This window comes from Oenanthe melanoleuca, chromosome 6 (genome assembly GCF_029582105.1).
Source record: "Oenanthe melanoleuca isolate GR-GAL-2019-014 chromosome 6, OMel1.0, whole genome shotgun sequence".
NCBI classification, from domain to species: domain Eukaryota; kingdom Metazoa; phylum Chordata; class Aves; order Passeriformes; family Muscicapidae; genus Oenanthe; species Oenanthe melanoleuca.
The window spans coordinates 22,715,368-22,732,722 of record NC_079340.1 but is presented as its reverse complement, the minus strand read 5'-3'; the positions used below and the strand labels follow the sequence as shown (position 1 = coordinate 22,732,722).

The window sequence follows — 17,355 nt, the reverse complement described above, 5'->3', positions numbered from 1 at the left end:
AAACCCTGCTGCTTTCCTCCAATGTGCTGAGTTCTGCTCCTAGGAGAAGTCCTGTCATTGGTTTTTAATCTCACCCGATTACGGACCAGCCTTTGACATTATTGATCTGAGGCCCCTGAAGTATCATTTATCTTCCAGGTTTGACTCGGCCATCAGAGCTCGACAGCTCAGACCCCAGTCAGATCCATCCTCCAAGGGAACCAGGGGAACTGCTCTGCACAATTCCAGTCCTGCTGATTCACCTGAACCATATTTGATGCTCAGTTGTCGTTCTCACATAAGGTGTCTTTCACTCTCTGCCTACCTGGCATTTCATTTTCTGACTCAAAAATCCAGCTCCTCAGGTCTCTGGCAGAGCAGCATTGCTTTCTCAAGCTTGGCAGTCCAAGGTACCTCTAATGTGCCCTGCTTCCCTCTTTCAGTTTCATTATCCTCTTTCAAAGAGGATGTGGTAGACATAAATGCCACAGGATGTGCTGAAAACTGCACAGGGACTGGGGGAGCAGCACCAGCAGTCAGTGTACAACCAGAGAAGCCATTTCTATCTGTGACCCACTGCCATTTTCTAGAGCAGAAAGGACCAACAACAGTAGCTCCTCATGTCCTGGTGAGATTGTACCCACAGAAAAACTGGCAGCTATCGTGGTCTTGTGCTGGCTTCCCCTTACCTGCCAGCCAGCACAGCTGCCACAGGGCCAGCTCATGACTTCTGCTTGACCTTCAAAACGTCAATGCCTGCTCCCTCCATCAGACCCAGATGAGATGGGATGATGGGTTCCCTTTCCCCTGGATACCTCCACCCCCCACCCAAACTCACAGATGCTCCCAGCCTCCACTATTTGGGAAGCACAGGATTTTCCTCAAATGCCTTTGTCAACAGCTACTGGATGCAGCATGTACATGAAAGCTGGCTTTTCAGATGCCTACTGCCTCTCTCTCCTGTGAAACCAGCCCTTATGTTTTGGGAAAGAGGAGTATTTCCTGAGGAAGGCTTCAGTGGCCAGTTTTAATGCAAAGAGAGAGGAAAGGTTTAGTTTTTCTTCTTCATCTTGTTATTGTTTATCATATTGCTGAAAAGCACTTTGGTAAATGGAGATTAATATCGTGTGCATTCATAGATTGTAGCAGGAAACAGCCCTAGGGAGGAGCAGGGGAGAAACTGCTTGGATGGGGGGCAGCTAGCAGGGTCCACATTCTGCAAGGTACCACCATCAGCAAAGAAAGCTCCAGTCTCCAGGACTGCTTCCCCATACTGCCATGGACTTCCTGACTCCTAGAATGTCTCCCCACCTCTGCTTACCTCTAATTTAGGGTAATATCCTGAGTTCCCCATCCAGACTTTAGGTTTTTGCAGAGATTAAAATGTTCCTTTTATCCCCTGTCCTAAATAGAAAGCTACAAATTCCTTAGCTGGAGGACAGGCCTTGGTTTTACCTGCTGGGCTTACATGCTCGGGAGATGTATTTGGAAAGGGGTGGTCTTCAAACCAGGCACTATTTCCAGTTCCCTGCCCAGACGCCCTGTTGGGCAGGATGGGAGCAGGCAGAGGCAGGAAAACAGCCCCCAGACGTGCTCCCATTCCCTTGATGGGGACAGGCTCTGTCCCCATCCCCTACAACCAGCCTACCTCTGACCAAAGCACAGCTCACAGGGCTCAGCTACCCAGCCCACAACAGTGCAGCTGTGGCAGGAGAGCTGCAGTAATTCCCTCCTGGATCTGGCCACCCCCACCACTAAGGGGCTAGCACAATACCAGAGGGAAGGGGGAGCGCAGCACCCGCCCCCCGCACTGTCCCCAAAGGGTCTGGGAGGGGGACAGAGACCTCGCAGCACATTTATTCCGCTCCATCCATTTGAGAGGCACGCTTCAAGGGGCTTTTTGCCGTCAGAGGCGGGTGCACCAGGACAGGAAAAGAACAAAGGGAGGCACCGGCACCCCCAGCCCTTTGTCTGAGCGCAGAGGAGTTCACCTGCAGGGAAAACCTGCTCCCACCGCAGAGGCAGCAGCTCCACATGGATTCAGATGGGGAGAGCAATGCGGCCCCCCTTTCCAGCAGGAGGATAATGAGCAGAAAGATGCAATCACATTACCCTTTCTCTCCCCTTGCACACGCACAAGCCCATTACAGTGCACACCAACCCCCCTGACTTACGAACAACCCAACAACTGCAACCAGCAATAAAAACCATTGCCACAGAAATATCAACCCACCCCCCAGTGTGATCGATCTGTCTGCGTGTGGCCCAGCACCAAACCCTGGAGCTCGGCTCCACCGACCAGGATTGACTGGGAGGGAAGGGGGTGGGAGACTAGTTTCCAGGGGACAGGGTTTTAAAGCCACACAATAACTGGCTCAAATGAGAGTTTAGATTAAGCTGTTGTATGGCAAGGGAAAACACTGCCTCCATTAGGACATGTGGGATTTTCCTTCCCTTTCTCCAAAGCTACAGTTCTAGGATGAAACTTCCAGGTCACCCAGGCAGAGAGAGGAGAACTGGGTGATGCTCAGCAAATGGGGGATCCCAACAGGGAGAGATGGGTGGAGGGAAGAAAAGGCAGATCAGCCCTCCCGAAGCCCCAGATCATACAGTCGGCTGCTCTGACAATGTTTACTCATATTTCAGAGAGACACAGCCATCCGGAACATCACTCCCTGCCAACTGCCTCATCTGGAGCCATCCACAGCTCAGCTCTCCACAGCCCACTCCAGAGACAGCCCCCCCATCAAAGCATCCACACTGCAAGAAACTGAAAAAGGACAGGTAGAAAGAAGAGAAGAAACAAAGAAATTAAATTAATTCATGTTGTTTTTTTTTTAACAGTTCTGGTACATCACCCCAGCAAATGGGTGACTTGGAGTGTGTTTGGAGTGCAACGGCACCGCTGCAGAGTGCAGGGCACTGTGCTGATCTGGGAACTTCTGCTCATGTTACCATCACAAGTGAATCACAAGACACAAGAGGGACAACCATGATGCCCTGGTGAAAACAGGCTGAAGCTGTCCTTATCAGAAATGATCCGGGACCGGGAACCTCTTCCCTGAGTTCATCTGGGGGACATATGTAAAAACTTTTGCGTGCATCCAGAGTCTCATGCCTGTGAATAACCATCCCTTCCTCCATATTTGGGACCAGACATCCCTTGCTCCCATTCCCAAGCATGCTGGTTGTAGCTCTCCCAGGAAAAGGAGGGGTGGTCTCTGTCCTTCCATGGAGGAAAGGGAAGGGCAGGACATCCTTGGTCCTGCACATTTCACATCTTCCCACCAGACCCCCAGCATCTGCCTCACCTTCTCTTCCAGCAAACAGAAATTCATAGCAGAAAACTGGCTATGACTGCAAGCAAGCTCAGCAGCTCTGAGGTCTCTGCGCCAGCCCCCTTACTTCAACCCAACCAGCATCTCCTCAGCCTATAGGCTGTTGATAAATGCAAGAAGTTGACAAAGTCACCAGAACCTAGCCCAGATCCATAGCATTTAAAAAAAAAAAAAAACAAAAAAGCAAGGCCAGACCAGATTCTGCCCCGAAGCCTGCGTGGCAAAGCAGAATCCCGCTCCAAGTGTTTATTTATAAATCCGTACATACATGTACATTTGAATTCTGACAGAATTAATTCTGGCATCCAGCTAATTCAAAGCATTCCTCCCCCATCACACTACTGTTGCAGGCCAGCCCTGCACAGAAGCTGATTATAAAATGCTGCACTAGCCAGGCATTTCTGCAAAGGCTTGTGCTATTGAGCATTCAGTCTTTCCTTGCTTGGCTATTTCATTGTTTCGGTGTCGATCCCTCCTCTCTTGCCCTGTGTTTCCTGGTTACTTTTGTCCCTGCTCTGGAAGCAGTGCTGCTCTCAGCCCCATTTCAGTGTCAGATTGAAAAAAAAAAAAAACCCAAAACAATTACATAAAATTAAAGAGAAGAAAAGAAGAAATTATCACCATGTACCAAGATTTCCAGTAAACAGATAGGTAACGAGCAAAAAATAGGCCAATATGCTGCAAGGCAAGCTGCAGACAGATCTGGGGATAGAAAACCCGCTGCCTGCCTCCCAAGTACAGCTAAGAAATCCCTGTGTGGTCACACGCTGTCCTCTGGAGCAGAGAGGAGAGAGGTCAGGGCAGCCAGCACTGTAAGAGCCTCTTTATTCTTGGGCAGTTGCACGAATCTGATCGCTTGTGCCCTTTGTGAGACATGGAAATCTGCCTTCTCCTCCCACCCCCTTCCCCAGCCCCTTTTCTGCTCCTCCTGCTCAGATGGGGACAGAGGCAACTCCTTGGCTCCAGAGGCAAAGACCAAAGCAGCAGAGAGGCTGTGGATGCCCCTCGGGCAGGACCAGGCCTGGATGAGTACACAGGAGACCCTGAGAATAATGCTTTGTTGGAGCAAGGGGAGGGGAGAAGGGAAGGACAGTCCTGGGACTTGAGCATTCCTTGAAGGGCTCACCCAGACTCCCACGAGTCAGGCACGAGGCTGAGGAGTGGAGAGAAGTCCAGGGTGTCCCACTGCAGTTCATGTCTCTCCTACCTCTCCCTCTTCATCACGCTCCTGGGCTTGAGGAGAACAGCATGCTGATCACCTCCATGCCAGCAGACACATGATGCTCACATAAGTATCACACGATAGATTTAGATTAAACAAGGGTCTGGGCTGAGTTCATTATGCCCTCATCACCAGACAAGCTGGGCTTAGACCTCCTAGTTCAGAGACCAGACCACAACACCTCCATCTCAGGGGCTCACTCAAAGTCACTGCTGAGGGAGTGTTTCAAGGTGGGAAGCTCTAGGTAGGCCAGGGCAGTCTGGTGAGCAGAGGTGTAAGCCTGGGCTACATTTTATTGCTATTCCTTGCAAAGCAGCTCAAGGTCCTCAGGTGAACCTTTCCTTATCTCGCCTCTTCCCACCTCACTCTCTGACAGCTCCCATCCAGACTGCACTGTCCCCTATGGGAAGAGAGCATTCTCCACAGCAGCCCCTGTCCTACTCCTTCACCAAGGCTGTCCCCTCCACACAAGTCTCCTCCCTCCCACCCAACCCACCAGGCTGCCTCCCAGCATCCTCCATCTCTGCTGTCACTTCTCAGATTGACTCTACACAAAAGACTTGCAGCTGCAGGTCTGGAGCAACCAACTGCTGGCAACCTGACGGGCTAAGGGCACAGAAAATGCTCAAGCTTAGCAGGGAAGCAGCGGGGAAAAGCCCTTAATCCAAACCCTGCGGAGGCAGGAGACTGCTCCAGTTCAGCCAGCGATCTGGGACTGCCAAGATACCCACTGCTGCTTGGCCAGCAAACCCAGAGGGGTTTGCAGAAGGGTGGTTCAGCCCCTCCAGACCTCTAGGGCAGCTTGGGCTGCTACAGTTTGAACTGAAATCTGCTGCCCCTGACAGCTCAGAGCAGCAAAGCCTGACAGATCGATGTGGTGAGTGGCACAGAGCTAGGAAGCCAGGCTAGCTGGGTGCTGGGATTTCTGCCACTGCCCAAGGCCCAAGAAGTCAGTACTCATCATGGCAGCTTGACCAACTGACAGCATCCCAGGGCACAATGATCAGCCACATTTAGGAGCACAGTGCCATATTCCTGAGGCCCCTGGGCAGGAATTAGGGCATAAGCAAAGCCAGGGAAGGCGAGACCTGGGTTAGGCTGACCTAACCCTTGGGCTGGGCTGGCAGTTCAGCTCTGGGGGTGCTGGTGGAAGTTCAGATGGAGGGCGCAGGGAGAAGCTGCACAACTTCTGTTCTGTAGGACCTGGTGCAAAAGTTGTCTGGGGATCCAGGCATGCTCAAAAAGTGCCACAGCAAATGCCTGCCAGGCACCAGCCACACCACCTACAGCCACGAGAGCTAAATTAGCACTCAAGCATTTGGGCACTTGCACTCACAATGCCTGCAGTGAGCTGCGTGCCGTGCTCCTCATAAACAAGTCATCTGGAAAATAAGTAAGCCTGTAAAAATCCAGTCCATCACAAGCTACCAAACCTGTTTCAGAGTAAAACAACCTAGAGCAGCTCATGCCAGAAGCCTGGCAGCGAAGCTGATACCAAGCTTCCCCACTGGTGGGACTCCCTTGGTCCCAGCAAAACATCCCTGGCACAGATGGCAGCATGGGGATGCCACGTAGGACTTGGTGGTGGCCAAAGCTGGCAAAGAACCAGAGTTTCTGGTAGAGACTTGAGATCCATCTCTTCCTGGGCTCCTACCAAGCACTCACCTTTCCTCGTTCTCATAATTTAGAAAGCACGTGAGTTGGCCTTATGTGGGGTGCTGCCAAGAAAGAAAGCCCAAACCCCTGAGCTGCAGATGGACTCAGAAGCCTGGTCCCTGTCCCCCTGGATTTGCTAAACACGCACTGCTCCGTGGATGGGCTGGATGTCGTACCTATACACCTGCAGGAGGACTCCCGATGTTTTCCTCCAGGTCTCAGCACCACAACGCATTTTCACCCACTTAATGTTCAAAGCCACCAGAGACCTTCAGAACGTGAAGGGATTTCTAGGAAGCTAGGACGGGGGAAATCAATCTCCTTCCTCCAAAACAAAACAGAAGCAGTCTCTCTACGCAAGGCCTTTTCCACTGGTAGCACCTCTAGCTGAGGACAAGCATCCGGGAAACCTCTGTGCAAGCTCAGATGTACCTGGCCTCAATCAACCATGTGCCACACAAAGACAGAGCAGCCATGGTAATACCCCACAAGCGAGTCTCTGCTGACTTCTTACCCAAACTCCAATCCTAGCAATGTATTTTTCCCCTTTTTGGATGGAGAAAAAATAAAAAGCAACATATCAACCTCGCATTGGAGCAACTTTCTTTTTCAGCCTTAGAAGCAAGCTCCCCCATGCAGGCGGGAGGCACATGGCTGGGGCAGCATAGATGGAAGAAAAAATATGTTAAAAATGTTTCATTTTGAGACCTTGACACAAACAAAATCACAAAAGCAAAAAAAAAAAAAAAAAAAAATTAAAAAAATAAAAAAAAAAAAAAATAAAAAGGAAAAGAGGGTGCCTTGTTGGCTTTTCTTCCCCCCCTCTCCTCTTTAAGTGCTACAAAAACAGGAAACAAAGGAGAAAACATCTCACGGGGGGAAGGGGAGGTAAGCGCTTGATACGCCCACGAAAGAAAGATTAACCACATATTTTATTTACTGTTTGTATTACAGTTGCACCGTGGAGTTCAACTAATTCCGAGCCAGGGCTCTGCGGGTTTGTGCAGCACCTAACACTGAGCGGGGTTCCTTCTCCCAAACCCACCAGGCACATGTTCTGCTTCAGGCAAACCCTGCACAGACACCCCCTTTCCTCCAGCAGACCCCACCTCCAGCCTCCTTACCCAGCCAGAGCACTTCTGCCCCAGCTGCCAGCTCAGCTGACAAAGCACTGGTGCTGTCCCCAAGGAGTTTCCAGTCCCTTTTCCCCTTCAAACCGGTCTGTAACCAGGGGTAAGGTGCCCTTCGAGGCAGGCTGGCAGCACAGCCAGAGGAATAAATACTAAAAAAGCAGAGTTTATGGGGAGCATGTTTGCAGGCTCTGGTCCCTTCTCCTGGCCATGGGGGCCACCCACTCCACAGCGAGTCAACGCTGCAACCCCCACACTTGCGAGTCCCCTGCACCAAGGTCAGGGCTCTGATCCTCCCAACTTTGACTCATTTCTCAATTAACGGCTTTCTGAACACAAGCCACACATGGAACAAACCTCTCACAATGGGGCCTCCCCCGGACCTCCCAAGCCCAGCGTTACTCATCTGCCCCCCAGTCCCAGTCCATCTTTCCCGGGATGCTCGAAGCGCGGCTCACCGCCGCTGCAGGGTGAGCAAGCAGCCAGGAATCCCGGGCCCGGCTCCCGCAGGCGGGAAGCCGTCACCAGCTGAGCTCATGCACCCTAATTCGGGAGCCGACAGGCCACCTTCCTTGCTGGCTGGCGACGGGCAGCTTTCAGCCACAGCCATGGAGCAAGGGCTGGCAACCTGCTGGGTGCTTTTCCCAGGGGCTCATCCCTGCCCCAGACACCTCATGGAAGAACTGCTTCAACTATAGGAGGGATCCTTTGGGCACACCGTCCCCCAGCTTGGTGCTGTCCTTCATTGACCCAGACTCCGTGCACCCAACCGAGCCACGCGCCCAGCGGGAAGAGACAAGCTTATCATCACAGAGAAAGGAAATTAAGATAACGCGGCGATGGAGGTACCGAGGGATTTGGCCAAGGTCACAAAATAATTCCGTGGCTCTACGATACAGCCGTCTAACACTTTTGGTGTCTGGCCACATATCCTAAAATTTCAAGCCAGAGCCAAAATCCAGCCTAGCCGGTGGCAGATTTCTGCCAGGTCATTAGCAGTGTGCATCCGCAAGAAGCGGCGAACATCCAGCCATAACAACGGCAGCAACAACAAAAAAAACATGCAGCAAGAGCGGGAATAAATGAGATCAAAGTGTCCTGGAAAAGGACCTGGAAAAATAGTTTTGGTCCCTGGCTAAGGCTCCTGGGAGATGCACATGTGAGCCCCATCCCAGCCCTCCCGAGGTGGCTCCCCACCCTGGCAGAGGGAAACCAAAATGACTCCCTATAAATAGAAGCAGAAAAGCGCTTCTCCAAAAGACTGACTGGGTCTTTCCCCTTCCAGCGTGTGTGGCTAAGCTGCTGGCACCTCACGGAGGTCCCTGGTTTTCCCCCAAAAAACCTGGAGAGGGAAATAACCTTCCTGTGAGCTCAGGCTGGCTCCCCTCTACACAGAACTGCACCCCCCCGCCCCACTCCCAGGCCTGGCCATCCAATTGGAAAGTAATTATACTGCAATTTTTATTTATGACTTCTTTTTTTTTTTATTGCTAAATGGTGACTCATTTTGGCAACATTAAAATACACAGGAAATCATCCCCATTTTACAGTAATCACCATTCAATTCATTGTTAAATATTTATTCGGCAGACAAGCGCCGAGCCTCTTTCGAAGGGTCGGAGGGGGAGCGGAGGGGCAGCTCTGAAAAGGGGGAAGGTGGTAGAAGGGTCATGGCAGGGCTGGTAAATGCCCGCCAGGAACTGGAGGGTGGGGAGCCAGGGGTGAAAGCTCCTGCCAGATGGCCTGGCCAAGAGCAAAACACAGACCCGCTTTCCCTCGAATCCAGCACAACAGCCCAGGCTGCTCTAGGGAGAGGGGCAGCCCTGTGTGTCCCCTAATAAAAATCACATTATTTGGCCAAACCCCAAGACTGAATCCCCACCAGTGAGACGTCACGGGTCTCTGACACGTCATGGCTCTCTGACACGAAGCTCTTCCATTGCCGGGGGGAAGAGGATGGCAGCCACCAGCCCCAGTGGGAGGCAGTGGGAAGAGCAGGCAGTTTGACATTCAAAGGCCTTACAATGGACAGGGTCCGCTCCTGCAACCGCTTTGTCCTCCCAGGAAGCCCAGTTTTGGGGTGACTAGACCTCAGATGCAGGCAGCTCTTCTGCCTTCCTCCAAACAGCTGCATAGCCCAGCACAAACCTGGCAGATGGCCCCTCCAAATGCCCCTGGCCCAAGACCGCAACCCTTCCCTGCAGAGCGCATACCCAAGGGGCCGTAGGTCCCACGGCTCAACAGCTACAAAGGGCTCCCAGCACAGACACCTTCCCTGGGGAGCCCCCCTGGCACCCACGGGCTCCGTCACTGCTGGGCTGGGAGGCCACCGAACATGTCTGCCACAGGGGAACCCCGGGCGGAAGGAGGAGCAGTGCCAGGATGGGTATTTTGTGTAGGATCTACACAAACACAGGGGAACAGACACGGCAGGGAAGAGGATGGCTGGGTGCGCCCCAGGCTGGGCAAACCCGGCTGTCCAGGACGGTCGGACTCACCCGGATCTCATTGCGGCGGATCTCCACGTCGCAGACCGAGTGTCCCTGGTGGGCCCCGCTGTAGTAGCAGCAGAACTGGCAGACGGCCACCTGCTCGGCCTCGCAGTGGTACAGGCGGTAGGCGTTGTGCTGGGGGCAGCTCCAGGCCCGCACGTCCTCTGCCTCCACCAGGAGATGCCCCCGGGCCGTGGAGGGCTGCTGCAGGTGGGTCTGGACGTGGGACTGGCAGCACGGAGCCTCGCACCTCAAACAGATCTTCTGGGCGGGCAGCGGCGGGCCCCGGCGGCAGAAGACGCAGTGCAGGACCGAGGGGGGCTTCTCCAGGTTGAGGGAGTTGAACTTCTCCACGATGTTGGTGAGCTTCAGGTTCTTCTCCAGGTTGGGCTTCTGGTTGTAGGCCTGGTTGCACTCCGGACACCGCACCAAGCCCGACTCCTTGGCCCACGCCTCCCCGATGCAGCCCCGGCAGAAGTTGTGCTTGCAGGGCAGCTGGACCGGCTCCACAAAGACGTGCAGGCAAATGGGGCAGATGAGCTCCTCTTCGAAGCAGTTCTTCCAATTCTCGGCCATCTCTGCCGGCGGCTCTGTCGGCGCTTCCCCCCAGCCGCTTGGGTCGCTCAGTGCGGTCTAGGGGCGGACGCCGGGCTCTGTCCTCCCTGGAAGGGGAAGGCTGAGGGTGAACGGACAGGCTCCCCCCGCCCCGCAGCACGCGCCATAAAGAATAAACCGCAGCAGATTTTAAAATCGGGGATAAAATAAACCACAGAGCACCACTCGAGGAATATCCGGCAAGAAAACGCAACATCCCCATCGCTTTGTTAAAAAAACAACACAAACGGTTAAAAAAACCCCAACACGATCCTACCGGACTTACAAGCCCCAAGTCATAACCACCCCTAAAAGCCATTTGCTCCTTTTTACCCCAGAAGGTGAACTGAAACTTACCAAAGGTTGAAAAAAATCCATACAAAATCCAGCAGCACAGTCCAAGTTCCATATAAAGCTCCTAAATTTAGCGCTCCGGATCAGATTTTTCTTTTCTTAGGTTTGCAACTGACATTCAATATTTTAAAGGGACTTTTGTCCCCCACCAAACCTGGCCAACAGCTGAGGGCAGCGACTCGCTCGGGCTTTTTTTTCCCTTCCCTATATTTCTCCTCCCTCTCCCCCTGATGGGAGTTGGGAATCAGAGTCTTTTAAAGGAAACAGATCAAAGGGTTAAGATCCAAAACGGGAAAAGGAGGAAGATTAAAAAAAATAATAATAATAGCGACGATGACGATGGCGGAAAAACGAATTCTCTCTGCGGCCCCGGAGATTTGCTTCTAAATCGGAGGAGCAGCAGGAAAAAAAAAAAAAAAGAAAGAAAGAGGGGAAAAAAAGACAAGACAGAAAAAAAAAAAAAAAAAAAAAAAAAAAAAGATATGAAAAAAAAGCCCTCTCGCCTGCTTCGAGATTGCGAGGTCTTGAATGGGAGAGCTCGGTCATTCAGAGCAAACCCCAGCCCAGCACAGCCCGCCCAGCTCCTCCAACGCTCCCGGAGAGGGATGGGAGAGGGGACGGGCTTTGCCACGGGGGGTTCTGAGCCCCGCGCACCCCAAATCAACCTGCTCCCACTTCCCACCAGGGCTGGGGGGAAAAAGGCGCCCGGGGGGTCGGTGCTAGCCCGCTCTCATGGCCGGCGCGGGGGTCGCAAGCCCCCGGCGGTAACAATGCTGCGGGGCGCACGGCCGGTGCCCGAGCCGGCGGCCGAGCGCTGCCTCGCCGGGCGCGGCCCCGCCGGGAAGGGGCGAGGCGGCGGCGGGCAGCCGGGAGGAGCCGGCCGGAGCGAGCGGTTCCGGGAGAGCCGAGTCAGCTCTCAGCCATCTTGAGCTGCCCGGCTGAGAACGGAGACCGGGAGCGCATTAAAAATAAAATTAAAGGGGAAAAAAAAAATTTAAAAAAAAAGGGGGGGAAGAAAAGAGGGTATTAAGAAAAAAAAAATAAAAAAAAAGAAATTATAAATAAAGTCACCAGAACAACCCCGCTCCCGGGAGCCGCCTCCTCCGCCTGCCCAGCGAGGCTCTGCGGAAGGGCTGCGGGGCCAGGCGAGCCCGAGCCGAGCCCGAGCCGTCCCGTCCCGGCGGGGCCGCTCAGCACAGCCCCCCGAGCCCGCCCCCGCCGCCTCCAGCCATCTTGGGGTCGCCCTGGGCGCCGGAGCCCCACGCCCCGGCTTCCTCCCGCCGCCCCCGGAGAGGCGGCCGCGGCCGGCGGGGGGGGAACGAGGAGCGAGGCGGGTGGGGGCGCGGATCCCGCAGCGGGGAGGGGAAGGGGGGCGGCGCCTCGGGCTCAGCCCCGGCGCGGGGGGCCGGGGCGGCGGCGGGGGGCGGGCGGGGCGGTCATGGGGATCGATCAACCGGGAAAGGGGTGCGGACGGGCGCACCCCGCCCCGCTCGGGAGCCGGCCGCGGTGGGGGGCGGAGCGGAGGCGCCGGTGCCGCTGGGTCTCGCCGGGCGCTGCCGCCGCCGCCGCCGCCTCGGAGCTGCCGCTGTGCTGCGGCGGGAGCGGCCCCGCCCCGGCCGCGGGACCGCCCCGCGCGTCACCGCGCCCCGCCCCGCCGTAAAGGGGACACGGCCGCCGGTGGGGCCCGGCCGCCTCCGCGCTCCTTCCAGCCGGCCGCGCTTGGGGTGTACCGGCCGTAGGGCCACCCCGCCTGGCCACCAGCATCCCTACGCGGCCAGCGCTGCTCACGGTGCCAGTCCGTTAAAAGGCTGATTGCCCTGGAACCAGTGCACATCTGGGTCACAGCTGGTGCTGGGCACCGTCCTCATCGCTGTATACAACTTCCTCTCGAAGGGAACAGGAGGGACGGGCACTGAGCTCTTCTCTCTGGCGACCAGGGACAGGACCCGAGGAAATGGCCTGAAGTTGTGTCAGGGGAGGTTGAGGCTGGATATTAAAAAAGGCTTCTTGTTGGACACTGGAAGAGACTCCCCTAAGAAGTGGTCATACCACCAAGCCTGCCTGAGTTCAAGAAGCATTTGGAAAACACAGGAGCACTTAGGGTATTTAATTCTTGACGGTGTCTTGTGCAGGCCAAGAGCTAGATTTGATGATCCTTGTGCGTCCCTTACAACTTAGAATATTCTGGGAAAAGTGCCCTCAAGAGCCTCCTGCACCCTCTTGGCTGGCTTCTAGATGGGCTGTTACTTTGCACAGGACTATTTAGGTGTGTTTCCTCCCTGTGCAGAGCAATAGCCGTTTGTCCTCTGGGGTCTTTCCCAAACCAGCAGCCCCAGCACCTTCTGCCAGAGCTTGGGGCACAGAGGTGTCTCTGTTAACAGCTCTCCCACCAAATGTTTCTGCAGCTGTTTTGTGGGACACTGTATATCTAACCCCTGCCATATGTGCCAAGCCACTGGGAATAAAGCACTTTGCTGGTATAAGTCCATTTCCCACTGGTAAGAGTGTCAATGGCTCAAAACAAAGTATTTACATCCAAAAATGCTCAGGGTCCACAGTCAGGTGTGTGGTGGAGTGACAAGAGGGCAAAGGCTCAGTCAGCAGCTTCGGGATCTGGCCCAAACCTAACCCTTGGGTGACGCTCTCTGATGGCAATTTGCCTCTGGGAGGGATTTAGCAGGAATTCCCCATCTGCAGCCTCAAAGCTACCGACCAAAACGTCTGGAGACACCACTCAGCAGTGTCTGCTATAGCACCCTATATCCCCGGTGCCTTGGACCACCCGGGGCAGCCTCCAGAGGGATGAGCATTCCACACCACTCCCAGTATGGAGATTATCCAGGTCTTTCTGCGCTGCGTTTTGCAGGAGCCCCCTGTGTGTAGGCAGGTCTTGCCAAGAGGCACTCTGATAAGGAGCCAGTGATGGCTTCTGCTCAGGACTGGGGCTCACCCTGTATCACCCCTCTGCTGCCTCCCCCTATCCTTGCACACCCACTCCAGAGCTCCTGGGGCTCAAGAGCTGATTCCTGAAAAGGGAGCGGTTTGCCATGCAATTCCTCTGCCAGGCCTCAAAGCCCGTGGGCTGTACCTCTCCTCCAGGGTTTTACAACCAGCCGGCAGCCAGGACTGGTGGGAGCTGGGCAGGGCAGCGCGAGATGTGTCGGAACCGCAGCCGACTGGCGGAGGCCGTGTGGAGGCAACCTCTCCTCGAAAAGTCAGTGCAAAACTATTCATGACTCTCACTTCTTTATAAACACACACAGCACCAGACAGCCTCCAGTGACAGCCACCATCCCCACCCCAGCCAGCACAGGGCCCTCCTGCAGGGGTGTCCCAGGCCCCCTGTACTCCCACTGTGGCTGCACTGGAGTGGTTGGTATTTACGTGTGCTTAAAAGTGGAAGGTGGATGGGATGGGGCTTAGCCAAGCTGAAAGATACAGCCTGCTCCTGGTCAGGAATCCCTCTGTCCTGGGACTGGCACTCTGTCATCATACCCACATCTGGATGATGCCATATTCCTGCCCATGCCAGAGAAACTCCCTTGGCAAGGGAAGCCCCAAAGCCAGGCTGGGCATTGCAGCCCTTCTGCAACCAGCAGGAACTGCCTGGAGGAAGGCTGTAAACAGGGCCCTCTCTGCCTACACAGCTCCCAAACCCCTTCCTGACAGTGCTGGGTGGCTGATGAACATCAGCAGGAGCAAGCTACAGAAAGCCTGCCCATGCTTTATTCTCCCCTCCACCAGGACCTTGCTGGGTGTCCCAGATCATGCCAAAGGCCCACAGAGATGGTTTGTAGCTGAGTCCTCATGTACATCCCTCAATCTCCCCCAAGCCTCAGTTTTCCCAGCCACTGCCAGGCCATTTCCCCCCTTTGCCAGAGGTCTCCCTTCAGCAGCCCTTAGTCCTGCTCTGGAAAGACCACTGCCTGTCCCTTGACTCTCCAGTAAAGTATCAGCATCTCTGCTGAGCCCTCAGTGAGCACAGGCTGGATTGCAGGTACATCCTGCAGAGCCAGGGTTCTCAGGCACTTGTCACTCCTGAAGGCTCTGGCACCCAGCCCTGCACATTCCCCAGAAGCCTTGACCCTTCTGGAAGTAACATAAAGTTCTGTGTTTCTTGAGTCATTTGTAACTCAATTAACCAATCAGAGAAAAACCATCTCTCCCCTTCTGTCCCCTTCCATGTCAGGCTGGTGAGGTGGCTCAGTGTGATGCAGAACGCTCCCTCCACCCTCTTCCATGTGATTAACACGCTGAAGGCTTTCACTGAAATTTAAGTTTTAAAGCTGGTTTTAAGGAGGGAAGGAACTTTCAGGGTGGTGACAGTCTGGTTTCCAACACTAAATCTGTCTGCTTATGACCATCCCCTGTTCATGCTTGGGGTGGAGGAGGAGGGAAACAGCCCCATGGAAGAAGCACAACTCAGAGGACCTAGCCCAGGGCACACCACCGACGTGCACCACTTGTGCCCAGCCATCCCATGGAGCCACACGTGTCCCTCACACACTGTCACCTGCCTGCCGTGGCATCCTCCCAGCCCAATACCTTTTGGGAGAAGATGTACATGTGTGTATGTAGTGCTTCTGCAGGGGAAACCTCCTGTGCTCTGACATTAATAAAAAGGGACCAAAAGCAGGGTGTGCAGCCTGGTGCCCACAGCACACAAAGCAGGTTCCCAGCCCCCCAGGCACTGGGATCCAGCAACACCCACATCTGGCACTGGAAGCTGGGAACAGGTCTGGAATGGTGTGCTGGGTGCAGGGATGGTGATGCCCTTGTTGGCCCCATGGGAGAGCCTTACCCTTGTGCAATGGGTGCACAACTGGGGCTCCTCCTGGGGCAAAAATGCTGAGCTTTCTCCCCTCCTCCCCAAGCCTAAAGCATGGGCCAAAGTGGATACTGAGTGCTGGCCAAGGGGGACTGCATGTGAGGGTGTTGGAGGGCAGCTCTGCTTTGGTTCAAGCAAATCCGGGGTGGAACAGCCCAATCTGAAGTTGACTGGCCAAATCCAGGGGTGCACAGCCAGCCAGCTGTGGAGCAGGGGTGATGCTCCACGGCTCAGCACCTTGGCTGAGCACCTTGGGGCGCTGCTGAGTGCGGGGCTGGGTCCGGCAGCTGCGGGGCTGGAGCGGGGGAGCCGGCGTAGTTCCCTGCTTGGTGGGGTTTCTTTCTATGCAAATGCCTGGGAGCAGCTGCCCTGCCGGCGTGACTCATTTCCTGCTCTTGTGTCACATTCTGGTCAGGCCAGTTTGGCAAAGGCTTTCTTCTCTCCCTCCCTGGCTTCTCCTCCTTCTCTCCCCAACGCCGAGGGCTGGGATGTGCATTTGCTCAGTCCCTGGCAGGATGAGGCAGGATTTTCAGGAAACTGCGTCAAAGCCACAAAACCTCCATATATATTAAAAAAAAAAAAAACCCAAAACAACCAAACAAAAAAATCCAGCACAATTTTCTCTTATTCTTTTTTCTGAGCATGATGGAGACTGGCGGCCAGACAGGCTCCTCTGCTCTTCCCCCTCCTGGGGCGGCTTCTTCCCCCCAGACCCAGGGGACAGGACCTGGCAGAAAAGCTGTAAAAGTTTGCTGGGGGGACAAGGGGGGGGAAAAATGCAGCTTGGTCTCATTTTACCTTCTGCTGGCAGTTGGAGAGGTGCTGTCAGTGGCCAGCCTTTAACAGGGGATGGCTGGTGAGAGCATCTGGGGGAGCCACTATCCCTGGAATTTGCCCGACATTTCTTTTTCCTCAGCAAAGCTCTGGGGCAGCTTCACCACTGCACTCTGAAAAATGTATGAGGTTAAAAGTAACTCATTCATCTCAAAAGGGGTCTGGAAAGTTGGGTAGCAAACGCTGACAGGCCCCAGTGTGGTGAGTCTCCCACCACAGATCAGGAAAAGGGAAGGTGACGCTGGCAGTAAATCCCTCTGGCTGCTCCCACAGTCCATCCAGGCTGGCACTGCCCAAAGCCCAGGCTGTGCCACAGGTAGAAAAGTCACTTTTTGAGGCATTTCCCACCTGATCTGTGCTGTAGTGGTGATGCCAGGATTTACAGGCTCCCAAGTGGTCATGTAACCCTCCTCTTGCTTTGCTGTCACCATCCCCTGAGTGCAGGACACACACCCCCCCTTGCTGCCCCCAAGGCCGAAAGCAGCAGCCCTTTGCCTTGAGCATGAGGCTACCAGTGGCCCAGTCCTCCCTCTGTACCAGCCCTTTACCTGGTGCATCAATCTCTGGCACAGCACTCCACACCACAGTGGGGCATTTCCCTGAAGGAAAGATGGAGCTCCTCAGAGCTGCCAGCCCAGCAACAAGTGTGGGACATGAAGATGCCAGCCCCAAATCTGATCACAGCAGACAGGATGGGAGCAGGATAGAATCCCACCATCTCCATTCCCATCTGCAGTTTGATTCAGCCACTCTCCCACCAGAAGGCCCCTGCTCAGAACAAGGTGTAATCTTTGCAATCTTCACATCAATTTCTCAGCCTTCCTGTTCATTGAATGCTCCCTGCAATTCAAGTTGGTTCCAGCCAAATGATCCAGTGCCACACACATTCTAAAAAGCCAGGGAGCTGCCAGGGAGCTCTTGGGCTTTC

At 54.6% G+C, this 17,355-nt stretch overlaps 1 protein-coding gene across 1 annotated transcript in view; it reads right to left on the bottom strand.

Moving 5' to 3' along the window:
- The window catches only part of TRIM8 (tripartite motif containing 8), a 29,851-nt gene extending 18,070 nt beyond the window's left edge, over window positions 1–11,781 (bottom strand). Inside the window, exons 1-2 of the mRNA XM_056495217.1 lie at window positions 10,769–11,781; window positions 9,824–10,479 (exon numbers count right to left, since the gene is read on the bottom strand). Coding sequence (XP_056351192.1) covers window positions 9,824–10,393 — 570 coding nt within the window. The 5' untranslated portion in view covers window positions 10,394–10,479; window positions 10,769–11,781. The remainder of the gene's footprint in view (window positions 1–9,823; window positions 10,480–10,768) is intronic.
- Between the last annotated feature and the right edge of the window lie 5,574 nt (window positions 11,782–17,355).